This window comes from Melozone crissalis, unplaced genomic scaffold, assembly GCF_028551555.1.
Source record: "Melozone crissalis strain CALT ecotype California unplaced genomic scaffold, PUWL_Pcris_2 ptg000027l_1, whole genome shotgun sequence".
NCBI lineage: Eukaryota > Metazoa > Chordata > Aves > Passeriformes > Passerellidae > Melozone > Melozone crissalis.
This window is the reverse complement of record NW_026535805.1, coordinates 61,872,797-61,890,000: the sequence shown is the minus strand read 5'-3', so window position 1 is coordinate 61,890,000 and position 17,204 is coordinate 61,872,797. Positions and strand designations below refer to the sequence as shown.

Sequence of the window (17,204 nt, the reverse complement as noted above, 5' to 3'; positions counted from 1 at the left end):
TGAGAGACATTTCAAACTAAAATGATGACTTTAGTTAAGGAAGCGGATTTGAGGTTTTTTTCCTTGCTGGGAGTTTGTGCTTTCTCACTGTGGCAGTCTTGGGCCAGAGGATTTTATGAATCCATAGATGTGTCTGGATCCCTGACCACAGTAATACAATTAATCCCATGCATGTATCCTTCTGACATTTCTCTTCCTTAAGAATTATCTTCCCCCAGCTAAGGTGCAGAGATTTAAATTTTCTCAGCTGTACACACAAATCTAAGACTTGGCTGAAAATTGGCTATGTAAGTATCTGGCTGTCAGCCTTCTCTTTGAACTGTTGCTCATATTGCTTTTAGTTGGAGACATTCCTTTCACTTGTACTCCAAGAGGGTGACTGCTCTTTGATGCAGTCATCAGTGCAATAATTTCTCTGTATTCAGCTGATTGGAGGGTGCTTTTCTGAGGTTATTTTTAGAAATCACCAAATATACAGTGAGGGAATTCACTTCATGTACTCCCATCCAAAGAGATGACTAATCTAACCTTGGAGATCACACTCGATACAGACTTGTTGTACTAGGTGGAATTCAAATTGCTGAAGAGGAATTCAAATTGCTGAACAGATCTGGCATGGCTTTAATGGGCTTGCTTAAATTATTTTATTTTCCCCTTCCTCTGTACTTCAGAATTCCAGGTGAAAAGGCCTGTGCACTTCTCCTGCTGACATGTTTCAGATGTGAACTGTAAAGATTCTGGAGGTAAAGCCTCCAATGGATATAGCAGTATCATGATGCTGTGAACATTATTGTTAAGGCATGGGTGGAATTGCTTGTGTTCCATAGAATGCTGTGAAGATTTTGTTCATCTATTTGTGGTCTAAATAGATTCAGTTTAAGAATACTCCCAGAATCAGGGGGCTTATTTCTTTTTGCATTCACTGTGTTAAAATAATTGGAACGACTCCTAGGGGCTGACTTTTCTGCGTGAAACAATGGTAGGTCAGATGTGCAGCTGCTGCAATTCATTGAAATGTTTTGAATGAAAACTGGAATTAATTTGGTGGGTTTTCTTTGCTCTATCATGTATCATGCTAAACAGCTCTTGGAATAATACAATTTGTAGTGTTCAGTATTGTTTTTCAGTGGGGTCTAGAGATACTCCATCTCTGGAACATACATTTTCTTCAAGTTTCAAAACTTTTTAAAAAAATTAATTTGTGTAACCATAGTTCTGCTTCTCCCTTCTGGAACAATTCTACATTTTTGAGTCTGCTCACATTTCACTTCAGTAAGCAAAATGATTACCTGCTTTTACTTCTTTCTTTGAAACAAATTGATTATAAGTGTTTGAGTATTCTGGGCAAGATTTAAACTTGAATTTTATATAGTGTTGGAGAAAGCTTAGCCTAGTGTTAAACTGTGTGAAAGATATTTGAGAGATATGCAATTTATTTTGCTCAGCATAGCAGTTAGAAAGTTCATATAGTTGAGAAAGCAATTAACTGAATTATCCAGGAAAACTGAAATTAAATTCCATTTTCAATATTCTGCCTAAGGAAGTGATATAGCTCATCTCGTCAGCAACATCAGAATATACAATGGGTGAAAACTGTTTTAAGCTTCTTTAATAATTTAGCATGGAAAGATGATACTGTGTAAATTGTTTCCTGCAGAGTTTAGATGATGCTGGTCCCCAGCCAAAGATGGAGGAGGTGTTTTTTCAGGCAAGGGACAGCATAGGTTGTATGGATGGGGGTGGAAGCAAATAGCAAGTAATTTATTAATTATGGAAATGAAGGTAACTATGTAATAGTTGTAAGTGCAGCAGGTTTCCAGGGCAGGAATTTGCCAAAGGACAATCCACTATTACGTTTTTCTCTTGTTTTAGGCTCTGGATGTTGACCGAACTGTTCTCTATAAAATGAAGAAATCTGTCAAAGCCATAAACTTATCTGGTCTGGGTAAGTACATAATTCCTATTAGTTTATATTGGTGAAATTTGAAGATTTAAACAGTCAGATGCCATACTGAATCAGAAAGAGTTGTATGGGTAACTCTGGGAAGAGACATATGTGCATTTTAAATGGCAATCTTGAACTAGTTGTTTGATCATGACCTCAGTAAGGATGAGGTGTTGTGGGGTAGCTAAACCTCTCCTGCTGCCCTGCTGGTACAAGTGGTAAAGCTGTGCTCTCCTCCTTCCACTGGGTGTGGGCTCCCTGCTCCTTCTGTCACGCCTGCTGCTCAGCAGATCCCTAGATGAGTTTTTAAGCTGGTATAAAGCTGCATATGCAGTGAGATCAACTTAATTGGGATTAGATGAGCACCTGAAGTGGTAGGGCCATGTGTGGGTATCATCAAGAGAGGAGGGTGTGGGGGGTGGAGTTACTCTTTGGCAGCAATAAGAAGCTACATTGGCTCTTCTTTGTGAAACCTCAGTCTCCCTGGTGGCTTCCACTTATGTATGTTGAGAACTTCATGACAAGAGGGAGCTGATAATCTGCAACTTTTTTTTGTCATCATGTAAAAAATCAGATATTTTTCGTACAATGTTGTATAAAATATAAAGAGCTAATGCTGCATGCATTTTTAAATGTATGCCATTCTCTTAGAATTGTGTATGTTTATCTCCTTTGAAAAAATAACTGAAGCTTTTGTTTTTATGGATCAGCAGCATTTTGTGAATAAGAAACAGCATTTGGTTTTGTGGATAAGAAATGGCATTTGGTTGGCTTTTGTTCTCAGGGTGCTGTTCATAGCAATTAGAGCTAACAAAACCTATATTAAATGTAAAATAGATAGGCCTGTCAACCTTGGAAAGCCACCAATACCTGACAGAACTTGTGGCCATGTTGGTGTTCAGACAAGGTTAGAACAAGAACTGCTGTTGTGGTATAATTCATCTCCAGTAATTGAAAGGAAGCTCCTTGTTGAATGTAATAAAGCTGTTATCTTTGGATTGTGGAGGGTTCAGTTTAAGATTGATCAGGAGCTGTTTCATTGATTTGGCATCCTTTCTTCTCTTCTTTTTCTTGCTTGGCTGGGTTTTTTTGGCTGTTGAGTTTTTTTAACATTTTATTCTAGAGTGCTAGGCTATGCCTCACAATCAGAGCACCTGTTAGAACATTGTAGCAAATCACTAGTCTTTGCATAAAATCAGTACCTTGCCCATGTTTTAAATTTGTGTTTCCCACCCAATCTTGACAAGAAAAGTTTGGATGCTTTTATCTTCCACCAGCAGAAACATCACTAACCAAGCCACTTGTCAGCCCCTGGGGTTTCTTTTAACAAAACAAACCCCATGGTCCTACACTCAGAAGAGTGACTGGATTTTTACTAGAGGTTCCCTAAATAGTTAATAATGTTATAAGAAAATAACGTTTTGTCTTTCTTTTTTATTGTAAGTTTAGAAACTGTTATTAAGGATTACATAGTGACTCTCAATTTTTTTGATTTCATACCTTTTGTTTGTAGAGAAACTTATAAAATTTGTCAGGAAAACACCATAGGACAGGTAGAATGTTTTGGAGGGTTCCATCAGAAAAGTAGATTTTTGTGTTCTTCAGAAGCACTTTGGGGGTACTAGCTCAGTGAATGGTACTGCTGCAATAAACTACCATCAGCATTCTGGGGAATGTCTCAGAATCCAGAAGAGCAGTCCCCAGGATGCTGGGGAATAGAAGCCTCCTGGGGATGCCATGTGGAATGGGTGCCATGCTTGTTTCCTAAGGTAAAAATTCAGCGTGGCTCAGCTACTGGTTGCACATCTAACCATAACACTTAATGGTAGCAGCCTTTTCACCTTGCTTTCATGCAAGGGCACCTTTCTCTTTTTGCTGTAGGAATTGTGGCCTGAGCTCTTGTCTCACCTGGGTTCATGTAAGCTAAGCTGGATGCAGGAAGCAGCAAAAATGCAGAAAGCAGTGTGGAAATAATTCACTTTACTGGATGTGAGATCTAAAGGAGCTGTGACCTGCCACATCCTCATTTTTGCTGTCTGTGCCAGTTCTCTGAAAGCTTGTTCAGGTGTATATATGTCACACAATAGAATTAGTTGAACATCCTTACTTTATCCTGCAGCAAAAATTTTGCCAAGTGCTCAGCCCTTGCTGTTGATGCTGAGGAAAATAAGTAACTTTCAGTGCTAGTACTCAGTTTTAAAATTTAATAGCTGTCTGCAAACTATCTGTAACAGGCTGGAAATTCAAGTGCTCAAGTTAAAAACTTGTAGAATGAATGCTGTTTGTGTAATTCCCATTCTGCATGTACATGATGTCAGTCATTAATTACATAATGTTATACCACTGCTGCACAGGGTTTTAGTTTCATATACGGGAAATTAGAGAAAATTTGTAGCTGTTTGAGAAACAAATATCTTGAATGGCATTCCAGATAGGATGCATGAACAGAGGTTTGTTTTTAGTCTGGAGCATGATAATTGAAGAGGTTATACAACCGATTCACTGAAATTTGGGAAAGGATATTGTATCAAAAATACTTTGGATATTAAACATGTTTATGCATAAAAATGGGCTTGAAATGAAACTGAATCATTGCTTGTTTAAACAGATTAATCCTCTCTAAATAATCTTCAGGGTTTATGCTAGTCTCATGTAATGACCAAGACAGTCTTTGTCTTTATTAATGCATAATTGTTTTCTAGGGTGGGGAGTTTTTTTCCCTGACTTGCTTTGAAGCTTTAGAAAATGTCTTCAGCTAGAATAAGAAATAGGCAATGTTAGCTTTCTCAGGTTGCAGCTTGGTGTGCTTTGTCCACATGCTCAAGCATGACATGGTCACTAAATTTGAGTTCAGAAAAACTTGTTTCTGTTTTATTCCATGGGTCAAGTTGACTTTTGACAAAGGGACTTTTTATGCCTCTCTATATAGGCAAGTAACCTGGTGACCTAGGAGTAAATCACTTGGGCAGAGTAGTTAAGACTCTCAGATTTCCTTTATATTAGAAATTATTTTATGCCTAGATTTCCTCTCATGCCCTGGGCTGAATAACCCCCCAAGCTGTGCAGCTCAAAGCTTTCTGAACATTGATGTTAGATGTGTGCTGTATGAATTGTCCTGGTGTAGCCCAGGACCACTGGATGATTTCTAGGGCAGAGCTGCTGGTTTTGTTGTCTCAGAAAGGAATCTGGTTGTCATGAACCAGAACTGCTTTCAGAACTGAACTGGCCTGTGGTAAATGCAGATTGCTAGGATTTGTTTCAAATCCCCACTGCTGCTCTGAATTGGAGAACTAACATAGATATGGTTTTGTCCTCGTCTGTAACATGCTTTGTAGTCCTTTTTCCTAGGATATATGACCCAAGGATATTTGATCTATTGCCTTCTGTTGTAGAGATCCAAGACTCTGCCAGCACGCTTTAGCTCCTCTGCTTCTTTTTCAGCACACAGTAAAGCATAATAGCACACAGTTAAAAATAAGAAAGTGCTAATAAAAGACTAAAATCTGAAAGTTCATTGTAGGAGTTGGGAATTGTTATGAGGTCTGTGCTATAGTGCAGAAATATTATGGGTCTTTCTAGGGTGTCAGATGTTTGTCTTGTCTTGGCACATTGTCATTTGTACATGTGGATAGGTAGATGCAAACTGGAATTAGTGAGATATGTCATAATTCTGGTATATCAGTGTTAAAGTGTGAATAATGGCTGGTTTTTGTATCAAGTAAACATTTTTAGCAATAACTCTGGAAAGCTTTTTTTTTAAAAAACCCCATAAATTGTGATTTCAATAACCTTTTATCTGCTGATGACATCTTCATGTTTTGCTCTTTTTGAAGCTCATGTGGAAAATGAAGAACAGTATACACAAGCACTGGAGAAGTTTGGTGGCAACTGTGTTTGCAGGGATGACCCAGATTTGGGAACAGCGTTTTTAAAATTTTCTGTGTTTACAAAGGAATTAACTGCACTCTTCAAAAATTTGGTAAGAATTACTTAAGAAAAACATGTTGGGATTTTAAAGCCAAAAGCTGTATTTTGGTATTATAACAGCTCTTCGTATTGAAGAGAATTTGTGTTTTAGCAACCACTGTTCTTACAAAATTCTCAGCTTATGAAAATATCTCATGTCCTAGCTTTTCCCCTTGCAGAAGTCAAAACTCAACCCAAACCAAAGAAACCAGAAAAGCAACCACCACAACATAAAAACACCAGAAACCCCCCTCTTCCAACACTTCTCACGCCTAAAAGCTTCCCACAATAAAGTAGCTATAACATGCATTATAAAACACACACCTCAATTTGCTTTAAAATGTGAAACCTGCAAAACCCAATTTGATTTACTGTGTGATCATGCTGTTTTACTTTACTTTTTCCCACTTTCCATTTGTATTTGTAAAGGGAGATTTTAGTGGCCCTGGAAGAGAGCATTTTTACTTCTCAGGGAAATGAGTCAGGGAAACAAAATCAAGCAAAATGCTAAAACAACAGTAGCATCCACTGGGGACCAATCCTACAGCTGAAGCCAGTAAGTCTTAAAAGCCTCTTTGGTGAGCCAAATGGGATGGAGCCAAATGGAAGAACAGGATTTTTCATTATAAATGGAGAATTTTCAGCCTCAATTTCACATTAATCAGAGGGTGCAAAAAGGGCAGATTCTGATTACATCCTAGGAGGTAGAGCTATCCCATGTCTTAAGTACCAAATTTGCTTGAATTCACAGAACTCTTATACCAGGGGCTAGGAAGGGGAAATGACCCAGATTCCCAGGAGCATTTAAAAGTCTGTGTCTGCTGAAATCAATGGCATGAAGGCACATCAAATGCTTTTGTGAGTCTAGACCAAATGTCTGTAGTTTGCAGCCAGCTGGTCATAATCACTTCTTTAGGGAATGTTTCCAGCTGATAGGATTTAGGGCAGTGCCATTCACTCCTGATGCTGTCCTGTCTTTTTATCCAACCATGGTATTGATGAATACAGCCACAAATGTATTTATCTGCCATGAAATGTATTGCATATTGGTTATATTGATTTGAACTTCTTTGGATGTACAAATACTATCTGAGATTATGCATCAGAAGAGGCATCCTGGTTCAGTGGGAGTCAGTTATCCCAAGTCTCTCATACAGAGGCAGGCAACTCCTGTGGAAAGGAAAATTGAATGGACCTTCTAATTGATACCTTCTGTTGACTAAAATCCCCTCTCTATCATATATTAATTGCAGAATGATGAATTCATTAGGCAAATGGATCTGGGAAATGTGATATTTAAGTGGTTTTAAAAAGCAATCTGCTAAAAGCTACACCTCCTCCCCAGAAAAATCTTTCAATGTATTACATTTCAAGAATACTTCTGAAGGCTAGAAGGTGTTGATTTTTACCAAAATTCTTAGCTATTTGTTCTCTTAAGACCAGAAACTACTATCTTTGCAAAATGTTTCTGACAAGAATAAATTTTCTTCCATGCTTTGGAAAGAAAAAATAACCAAAATATGTATCAATGGGATGCTAGAATGGATGTTTTTGTTACCTTTTGTTATTTACCTATAAGTGTTTTGTGTGTCTTCTCCAAGGAATATTTGTAGTTCTTTTTGCTGTGTACTGTTTTTTTTAGTAACAGTTATGTCCTTTTGCTTCAGTTTGTGTGTATAAGAAGAGGCTATGTCATAAGAGAGTAGCTAAGTCTGTAGTTTTTCCTCAGTTTGTGGTTCTTATTTTCTCTGTTTTTGAAGGGAAGAGTAATTTTACATAGGCATGAATATAATTTTTTTAATGTTGCAGTAGCATAGGCACCTTCTCTATCACTGTCTGGTGAAGAGCAGATCTCTGTAAAGTTCTGTTCCTTCCTGATAGGCCTCATATTGTTGGGGTTTGAAGCTTTTTGTTTTTTCTTGACTAGCAAAGGAGACCTGAAGGTCCTTGAATTTGGTGTGTCAATGAGCAAATAGTTTCCTCCAGAAAGAAATACATATGAAAAAAAGATATGAACTTCATTATTGCTTGTAAATGCCATATTTATGAAAAAGAAATCTAGAATAATGAAAAATTATAGCCTTATATAGCTTTGCCTATTAGAAGTTAATGCCACTAGAAAAAAATTTTAGTAACTGATCACTTTGAAAATCTGTTCATAAATTCAGTGTTTGAGGTCTAGTTTTCTAGAAGGTTAAGAGGGTATTGACCAGTATAAAAATTTCTGTACAGGAATTGGAAATAATTTGGGGTGTATTTTGTTAAAGTCATAGCCATATGTGCATTCTCAAAATGAGGTGATGTATCCAACTCTGAATGCTTTCAAAATAATGATATTAAAAACAGGCCTCTCCTTTGGTGTTTTCTTGTAGCACTACACATGTTTTGGTTGTAAATATTTTCATGAAAAATGTAGCTGGGGCCATGCAACCTGCTGCCGTTGAAAAAAACATTCAGAAAGGTACTTTTTAAATAGACCGTTCTCTGGGACTTCACAGGGTGCTGAATTTCCACAGAAGATTTTAACTGAAGTGGATGGGGAATGTGCAAGGAAGTGAGAGGACATGTTCAGACTGGAACAGATGCCAAAGCTATTAACACTGGCAAAGCTTTAGGGCTACTGTCAAGTTTTGCTTTGTCATATATTTTACTTTTGTTTCTAGAAGCTGATGTGTTCTGTCAGCTCTTGGCCTGGATGGCATTTAGAGCTGTAGCTCTAAAGTCCTTCTGCACACAGATTTTCCTTAGACTTGTCCTTTATAAGGTAGAGGAAAGCTGTTATAAAGTTGTTCTGCTTTAACTGAAGTTTCAGGTGCTTGTTTTCTCTAATAATTTTTAAAGTTTACCAAAAGACTTTGTAGTTTTTATGGCCTTATGAAGGCATCAGTGTTTTAAAGTATTTCCATAACAGCTGAAGTGTTTTTGTTTTTAATCCTAAAACCTGTATACTTACTATTCAAGTTAAACTTTAGGTCTTGAGGTTTTTAAAAGTTTGCTATGCTGCTTTTATGTGTGCACTTTCAAATAGTGCATCAAATTAAAAAAAAAAAACCATCCCAGCCTTTGTAGTTTTTCTTCATTTCTGAAGGGATTTATAAATACATCTTCAAGAAATGAATTTATATTTACTGTGTACAAGATCCTTGTCACCACTCATTTTAGCCATTCTACTTGTTTGCATTATTTCGATCACTTTGTGATACATGCTGTGCAATTGTTTTCTCTTGCCAAAGCTCTGCTATCGGCTTAATTTTTTTTTTTCAACTTCTGTTTTTTAAGAAGATTGAGCAATCGGTTTGTCTTTTTGGTACTGAAAGATCTGAAAGTACTAGAGGCCATTTTCAGAAATAACATACTACATTGTGTGACAAGCACAATATTGCTGTTGATGGCAACCTTGTTACTAATTCCTAATAGACTTCTGCCACACACTAGAGTAGGCAGTGCTCCCAGGTTGGTAAGGTCTGTATGGTACTTGCCTGTAGTGTCAATTATTATTCCTTCTTAAGTGTAGTGCCAAGGGATAAAGGTGTGAGTCTTAACATGAAAAATGTTAGGACAAGGAAAGTCTTGTTGCATTATGTTTGCACTTTAAATATTTTCTCCTTTAAATCCTGTTCAATTTCTACACTGAGAAGAAATAAACGCTGGTTGTGCATTTTTGTCAACACTCCTTGAAAAGGGATTTGATCTGTGAAGATAAAGTATCTATTTAACAAATACCATTTTCTGTATTTGTTGTTATATTTACTTTTTCCCTTTATTTTTCATTTATATAAATTTAAACCTGATGAAACAGGCTGCATTGAGAGGAGTGGATCTGATATTTCCACTCTGTGGAAGATAGCTGGAACTAAGAGATTCTATTTTCTATTAATAATCCTTGGAGTTTTAGTTACAGAAAATGGAAGAACAGCAGTGGTATTTTTCTGACCATATGCTCTTGCTTTACTTACTTTTTTAAATGTAAGAAGAAAGAAAATTTGCTTAACTGTAAAAGGTAACAGCAAAACTGAAGGAATTATCTTTTCTGTATTATGTACTGAACTTGAAAAATTTATGCCCAGAATTTTCTTGGTTTAGACCAAGGTGTTAAAACGCAATGTTTGGTGCCTGAACCTTCACAAACATATTTTTGTTTAGAAGGACTCACTGAAGTCCATGAGAAAACCCTACACGTATACATGTTTGAGATTGGAGTATTATATATGGAGCTTAATGATTTAAGTTGTGCCCTTTCAGTTTTTCACCAGTACACTTGAGGAAAACTTAGCTAACAGTGTGAGTTAAAAAAGAGTACTCTTTGATTTATGCTTGTAGAGATACAAACCAAGATGTAATAATTCCTCCTGAGAAGCATGGGTTCAGCTCAACCTGGAATCAAATCTTTATTTTTTTGCCAAAGGGTATTGATCCAAGTGGAGGAAATTCAGAGGACAGTAATAAAACATGATTAGGGCTTCAATAGGTAGGTTTATGAAGAAAGTTTAAAAGAATGTTCACTTCATAGATTACTCTGATTGTGGAGGAGGAAAATAATAAATTGTGTATAAATGGAATCTCACTCTGAAAATATAAGGTGAAGTGTCCCAGAGAAAGTGATAGAAGCCTACCACTTAGGCTTTTAACCTAGGTTAGAAAATGTGCACTCTGGAGTTCTCCACTGGTAAGGAAGAAGGGCTAGAATAACCCCAAGCCTCTTCCTTCCTTTTCTTTTGCAGTTCTTCATTTTATGCTTTTCAGATTTCCCATGAAGTACTTCCTAATAGAGAAGTTCCCAGTTTGTAGTTTGCATGTTGGTGCTAATAATGGGGCTGGTTCTAAGTAGCCCATGGTGGCAACACTTTGTATCTTGTGTGAAGGCATTTTTGTAGGCAGCTCCTTGTGGACCCTTAGTGGTGCTCAGCTGTTCTGCTGCAGTCATTTTCCCTGTGGCATAATGGGTGGTGGCTGATGTCCCAGCTCAGCCACACCTGTGCTGTGGGGGAAAGGGGGTGAGGGCAGGGCAAGGGCAGCACTGTGTCCTTGTGTGGGAGGGGAAGGCACAGTGCAAAGATGAAAGTTTGTGCCACCAATCTTTGTTACACACTTTTCTGAAGTCTTGGGGGTAGATGCTAAACCTTAAAGTTCAGACAAACAATGTCTCATCTGTACCGTGCTCATCAGAGCCTCTGTGGATGCTCTGATTTCCACTTTCTCCCTGCTGTGTTGATTGGCCTTGTCCTGCTGAAGCTCATGTCACTAGGAAAATTATTGGAAACTATTAAATCCAATAGCACTTACCTTAAAAAATAGAAAATAACTTAACTAATGGTTTGTCAGCAGACAGTACTGCCATCACCTGCACACACACAAGCTCACTGATGGTTGAGAAGCCCAGAGCCACGTACAGGGCCTGCACCTAAGGTGTAGTAATGGCAATAGAAGACACATCATACTGCTCAGCTGCCTGAATTTTAGTTTAAACTGAAAAAGTTTTAAGTTCTGCACGTTAAGAAAACTGTTTAACTTCTGAAGTATACTGAAAATCCTTTTCTTCCTTTTTACTTGGATCTAGCAGACAAAATCTACAGAAGTACTGCGTGCACAGTATACAAAGCTCTTATGGAAAAGAGCTTTACATTAAAGTAATCAGGAGGGCTGGCAAACAGTGAATTTAAATGTTTAACCACAGCATCTTAAACCACTTGAACATCTTTCCCCGTTAGAAATGCTGGCTTGCTTGTTGCCTCTACCAGCACTTCTGGCAGCTATGTGTTTTGTTTATATGTTCTCTCCCCTGCCATTTCTTCTTCTCTAAACCTTCTCCAGCTTAGGAAGTTTTAATTTTTTACATTGTCATCTTGTTGGAAACTGTCAGAGGAAAACTGCAAGTGCCAAAGCAGCAAAGTTGGAAGTGGAAATGAGGTCAACTATTTTTTTCCTTTCTTTGCTTTTGAACCATGTGCAATGTGCTAGTGTTCCTCTGAGACAGGATGACATTAATTTCTGTGAAGCTTTCTTGCACCTTTGTATTTTTTTAAAGCATATTTTAAAACATAAAGTAGTCAAAATGTAGAGTCCATTGCATATGTTCTAGCTCCTTTTAGTCTGCACACAGAGTAGGAGCTGCACATATTAGTGTTTCTGTATGCCAAAAATGGGTCTATATTTTTAGATAGTTCAGCTTATGCTTCTCAATAAAGAAGAGAAAAACATGTAAGATCTTTCATCTGTGTACTGCTTACTGACTTATAAATATGAGGGAGTATGATTCATCTAACTGGTTTAATAATGACAAGTTCATGCATTATGTATGTTTGCTTTTGTTACAAATAGAATAGGAGCATAGGGAATACAATAGACTGATGGTAATGTACAGGTGATAGCACACAGAAGGAATTAATTTGAATAGGCAAACAGTCTCTAAACTTTTACAAAGAATGTAGAGTTTTTCTCTTGTTTTTGGGGTTTTTTGTAAGTTGCTTTGGACTCAAGGCCTCATGGTGTGAAATTCTAGCAAATATCCATAACTATTTTGGAGTCTGATTGATGTTTACTCATGAGTATGTTTGGGATAATACTTCAGATGGTTTATTTTTTTATGACTTAAAGAAAAATCAGTTGAGTCTACTGTTGAGAAATGCTTTGTTCTTTATTTCTGTGTACTGAATTTGGAGAATAATGAAATGGAGGCTATGAAAGTATTGATCCCTAAGTTAGACATTTGACTACATCATACTCATAACATAGACTAAAAAAGTAGAAAACTTTGTGTGGAAAGATATCTTGAAAGGGACCTCTTCTCTTTTCCACCTGAATAACCATTCTGGATGTGCACTAGCAGCTTCTAGAAGTTTTGGAGGTCTTTTATGTAGGTGTTATGCTGTTTAAACCTTTGCACTTTCTCCCTGTATCTGTGACATATAATTTTATGACCTTTGGGAATTGTTGTCCTGGTATATGCATGAGGTAGTGCTGCTGAGGACTTAGGAAGTGGATGGTTTCCAGCACTGCCAGCTAAGCATGTGTACATGTTGCTCATTCCATTTTTACAGGAAGTACTTAAAAAAAACAACCCAAACACAGAGCTGAGATATAACTTGTTGATTCTGAAGGGCTGTGGTTGGGTCCTGCAGCTTACTGGGGAGGAGAAAAAGTAGGGTGGAGGAGGGGAAATATGATTTGTGTTAAGAGTTTGAAAGACCAGATTTTCTGTATTTCTTTAGCTTTTCCATGCAGAGACAATCTGTGTAACTTTTACAGCTGATGAAGGTTCACTTTGGTGGCTGAAATTTCAAGCAAATGTAGTAAGGTAGTTTCTTTGAGGAGGAGAGGTGGGGACAGTGGGGCTTTGCTGGTTTGTTTTAACAAAAACTGTTACATATCACAGAGTCTGTTCTAGTGAGGCCACCAAGTAACTACAGGGTGATAATATTTTGTATTTTACAATTCTGGGGAGAGTGAAGCATCCATAATTGGAATTATTTTTTCCTTCAAATTTTAGTATTCTTTCATCTCTGAATGGGTTACACTGAAGGGGACTTTGATGTCCCTGACATTATTCCTGAAGAAATAAAAGCATTTGTTTTGATACAAAGTTTTTTTCTGTAATTGGAACATTTGAAATCCATCTTCATGTAGGGATTTCAGAGCTTCTTGAAAAAAAAATCACATTTTAAAAGAACACCATAAAATATCAAAAAAGATGTAACTCATCCAAGGGCAACTCTCACTGAACTGCTACAAAAGTTATTCTGATTTTTTGGCTCTTTGTTTTATTCAAAAGTATTTTGGGTTTTGCTCCTCAGAGCAACCAATTCTTTTGAATAGTTGCAGTTTAAACTCTCTGCCTAGGTATTATGGTCCGTACCTTGAATGTTTTCCCTGAATCATAAAGGAGTTGATATGCAATCTTTTCCTAGCTGTCTTATTCCTACAGTCTTTCTTTGTTCTTTTTACTTCTTAAATATTATCATAGAGATATTTAACAAAATCAATATTATTTTACCACTGTCTTAATTTGAAATAATTTTTATCTTCTTTAAGTAGTTTTCACTTGAATTACTTGCATACTGTAGCCCTCATTAAAATCCTATTTGAAAGTTTGCATGAGATAAATAAGGCAGATGTATTGCTTTTTCAAAACAAATGAAAAATACTGGAATGGTGGCTGTTTTACAGGCCAGCATTCTTTGTCTTTATAACTTCTGTCAGAGTAAGATGCCATGTATTGGGAGAGTAGCAGATAGGCTTTATGGAATAGGTCTGAGGAAGCTAGAAAGTAAACAAGGTTAATATAAAATCTGCTCATGAACTTAAAATTATCTGTGCTAAAAAATTGTATGCTTCTGTTCATAGAATTTAAATGGGGAAATAAGGCAATGTAAAAATTAGTGTTCTTATTTTGCAGACACTGTTGGTTGAGGTATTTATAATCAGCAGTAATTCTGGAGGTTTCCTGCTGGTTTGGGTTATAGTGTTTCCAGAGTCAGTTTAATTAACTTGTGTTGCTTTCATCTTTGGTTACTGGCTGTGCTAATAAACATCTCCATAAGGCAGGGACAGGAAAATAATATGTAAGATTTCCTTGTGAAACTTTCTGAAATGTGTATACTAAGGTGATTTACGTTCTGTGTCTAAATATATTAACTGATTTGGTGTAATTTTCTTGTTGCAGATTCAGAATATGAACAACATAATCACTTTTCCATTGGACAGTTTGCTGAAGGGAGACCTGAAAGGAGTGAAAGGGGTATGTCTTTCCTCCTGTTAATATATAGGATTGTTGTTGGTACAGTAGGTACATTTAGCAAGTGTATTAATCTTATGTGTTGGAAGGTGTAGGATACTCAAGTAATATATTAGCTCAATAAACAAGACTTTGGGGGTTTTGTTTGTTTTTGGGTTTTTTTTTTGTGAATCAAGTCATCCTTTCTGTTTGTGGATTCACATACCTCATTTTCTTGAGTGTGTATACAAAACAACATTTGAGAGGCTTTAAAAGCAGGCCTGAGATGCAGGAGATAAGCAGAGAAAGAGGTGTAAGATTCAGATATTTACTTAGTTGAGTTAAGGGTAGTACTATATATTTAAGGATTTTTAGCACTTTAAACTTACCTGGAACTATTAAGAAGCACAAATTAGACTGTATGAGCATAGGATTTTTTAAAGAAGCTGAAATCTATTTGTTTATGGCCCAAGGACATTTCCTATTTTGAAATAACAGCAACTTAAGACTCAAATGATGATATGTTTATGATAAATTTCAGAGCCTATGGCGAGCAAACTTACTTGGCTTTTGCTTTGTTCAGTGAGCAAACAGGAAGTGACTGGCAGCTATTGTTCTAGGACATGGAAGGAAGGAGAAAAATATGTACATAGACTAAAAATGGTTTCTGTAAATTACTGGAGCATAAACAGATTATTAAATAAGATAGATTTATTATTTTTGTGTTGTTTGCTTACCACATTTCACTCATGTTTTTCTCTATGTCAGAATAAATACATTTATTACAATACAGTGTTTCCCCACTGCCTTGAGAGTATAATCAAATGCTGCTTCAGTTAATTTAATAATTGTCTCAATAATTAATTAAAATGTAAGAATTAGTTCATAATCTGTAGTTGCAAAGATTTTCCAGTGTCTGACAGTTGTAGTTGTCTGTTCTCTTGAACTTCATCAAAATTTCAGCTCTTGCATTTTTAGACATCAGTGAAATAACTTCACAACTTGTTAAGATCATTTTATCCAAATTACCTTATTTAGAGGAAAGATGATAAAGGAATTTGGAATGTAAGTAATTCAGAATTCTCACAGAATTAGTTATGCTGAGCCATAAGGTCTATACTGTTCCCATTAAGTCTGCAAATTTGATTTTTTTAAACTTTAGTGTGACGAATCAAGTTCTTAGCCAAGGCTATACCACAGCCTGGGGACAGGGACTTTTTTCCAGTACAGGCAGAGATTCAATGATGAGAAAGCAGTTACTTTGATTAATTGCATAGTGTGGTCTTGGGATAACATGTTGTTATACCTTTTAAAATGTAAAATGTAAATGGAGTAAAATGGAGCTGTGAAAATCATAGTAAACAGCATCCTACACATGCTTTTAAAAACATGGGTGTATTAATTCTCTTTACAAGATTAGTTTTCCTTTGTGCAAGATTGCATAACCCTTAGACGAGAGAGTGGAGTCCCTCATTCCAGTAGGGGCTAAGGTGTGTCTTCATTGTTAGAGCCACAGTGTTTTTCATGTAAATAGCTGGCTGTTATTTTTTTTCTTTTCTTGACAGGACCTGAAAAAACCCTTTGATAAAGCTTGGAAGGACTATGAAACAAAAGTGTATGTATTTTTTAACTTTTATTTAAGAGGGAAATGTAACTGAAATCTGTGGAGCTTATTACTTAATGCTGAGGTTGAATGTTCTCAGCAGGTGCAGCATGTATTAGAAGTGGATGTACACCTATCTGAGACTTGTGAGTTGTGTCTTATGTTGTGGATCTAACCCTACTTAGCATAAGCCACTTGTTTGAAGTTACCAGATACACTGTTTAAACAAACAGCTATAAAATAAGTTTATAAAAACTGGAATTTTATATCTAGCTAAATAAATTGAATGAGTCAACAAAGCTCAACATCTGACATCAAACACAATTTATTCTGGTTCCTAGTAAATCTGAAGTGGTTCAGTGTCCTGCATCAGAGACAGCTGTTTCCAGGGTTGGCCAGGTCAATTGTATCATTGACATCTGTGGGATCTCAGCCCCTCAGGACTGAGGTGCAGAGTGACCGAGACCGCCCTTGGGGGGCTCGGGAGTCCTGGAATGTTGCCAGAAGTGTCTGGTGGCTGGACTTTGATCCTACACAGGAGACAACATCTGTATGAGGATAGGAGGATTTCACTGGGGTGAATGGTGAAGGGATAAGTTAGTTAGAGTGAAACACAGGGTTTAAGATTTCTGTACAGGGAGGGTCTAAAGAAGTAAGATGGAGGAATTGGGGCGTGTCCTGTTCTTCTTCTTCTTCTTCTTCTTGGCCTCCATCTTCTGTGGTGATGTTGGCACTTTGGGATTGGTTATTACTAAAAGTGCACTGGTTAATAAGGATAAAAGGTATTGGGGAAAAATGATAAATATTGTATACGTAACTCCGAGTATAAAGATAGGTGACCGCCCCAGGGGCTCTCAGTGTGTGCTCATGGCTGACTGCTGAGCAGACCTCTGTCGGGCAGAGGGAAAATCTTTTAGATAAACAATTAATAAACACTGAGACCGAGAAAAGATCTGAAGTCCCTTCTTGTCCTTTGAAGC

At 36.9% G+C, this 17,204-nt stretch overlaps 1 protein-coding gene across 3 annotated transcripts in view; it reads left to right on the top strand.

Annotated features, from left to right (window-relative positions):
* The window catches only part of ASAP2 (ArfGAP with SH3 domain, ankyrin repeat and PH domain 2), an 84,946-nt gene that overhangs the window by 17,133 nt on the left and 50,609 nt on the right, over nucleotides 1-17,204 (top strand). For all 3 annotated transcript variants that reach the window (XM_054279546.1, XM_054279545.1, XM_054279544.1), the window contains exons 2-5: nucleotides 1,873-1,945; nucleotides 5,779-5,924; nucleotides 14,571-14,645; nucleotides 16,187-16,236. In XM_054279546.1, coding sequence (XP_054135521.1) covers nucleotides 1,873-1,945; nucleotides 5,779-5,924; nucleotides 14,571-14,645; nucleotides 16,187-16,236 — 344 coding nt within the window. The remainder of the gene's footprint in view (nucleotides 1-1,872; nucleotides 1,946-5,778; nucleotides 5,925-14,570; nucleotides 14,646-16,186; nucleotides 16,237-17,204) is intronic.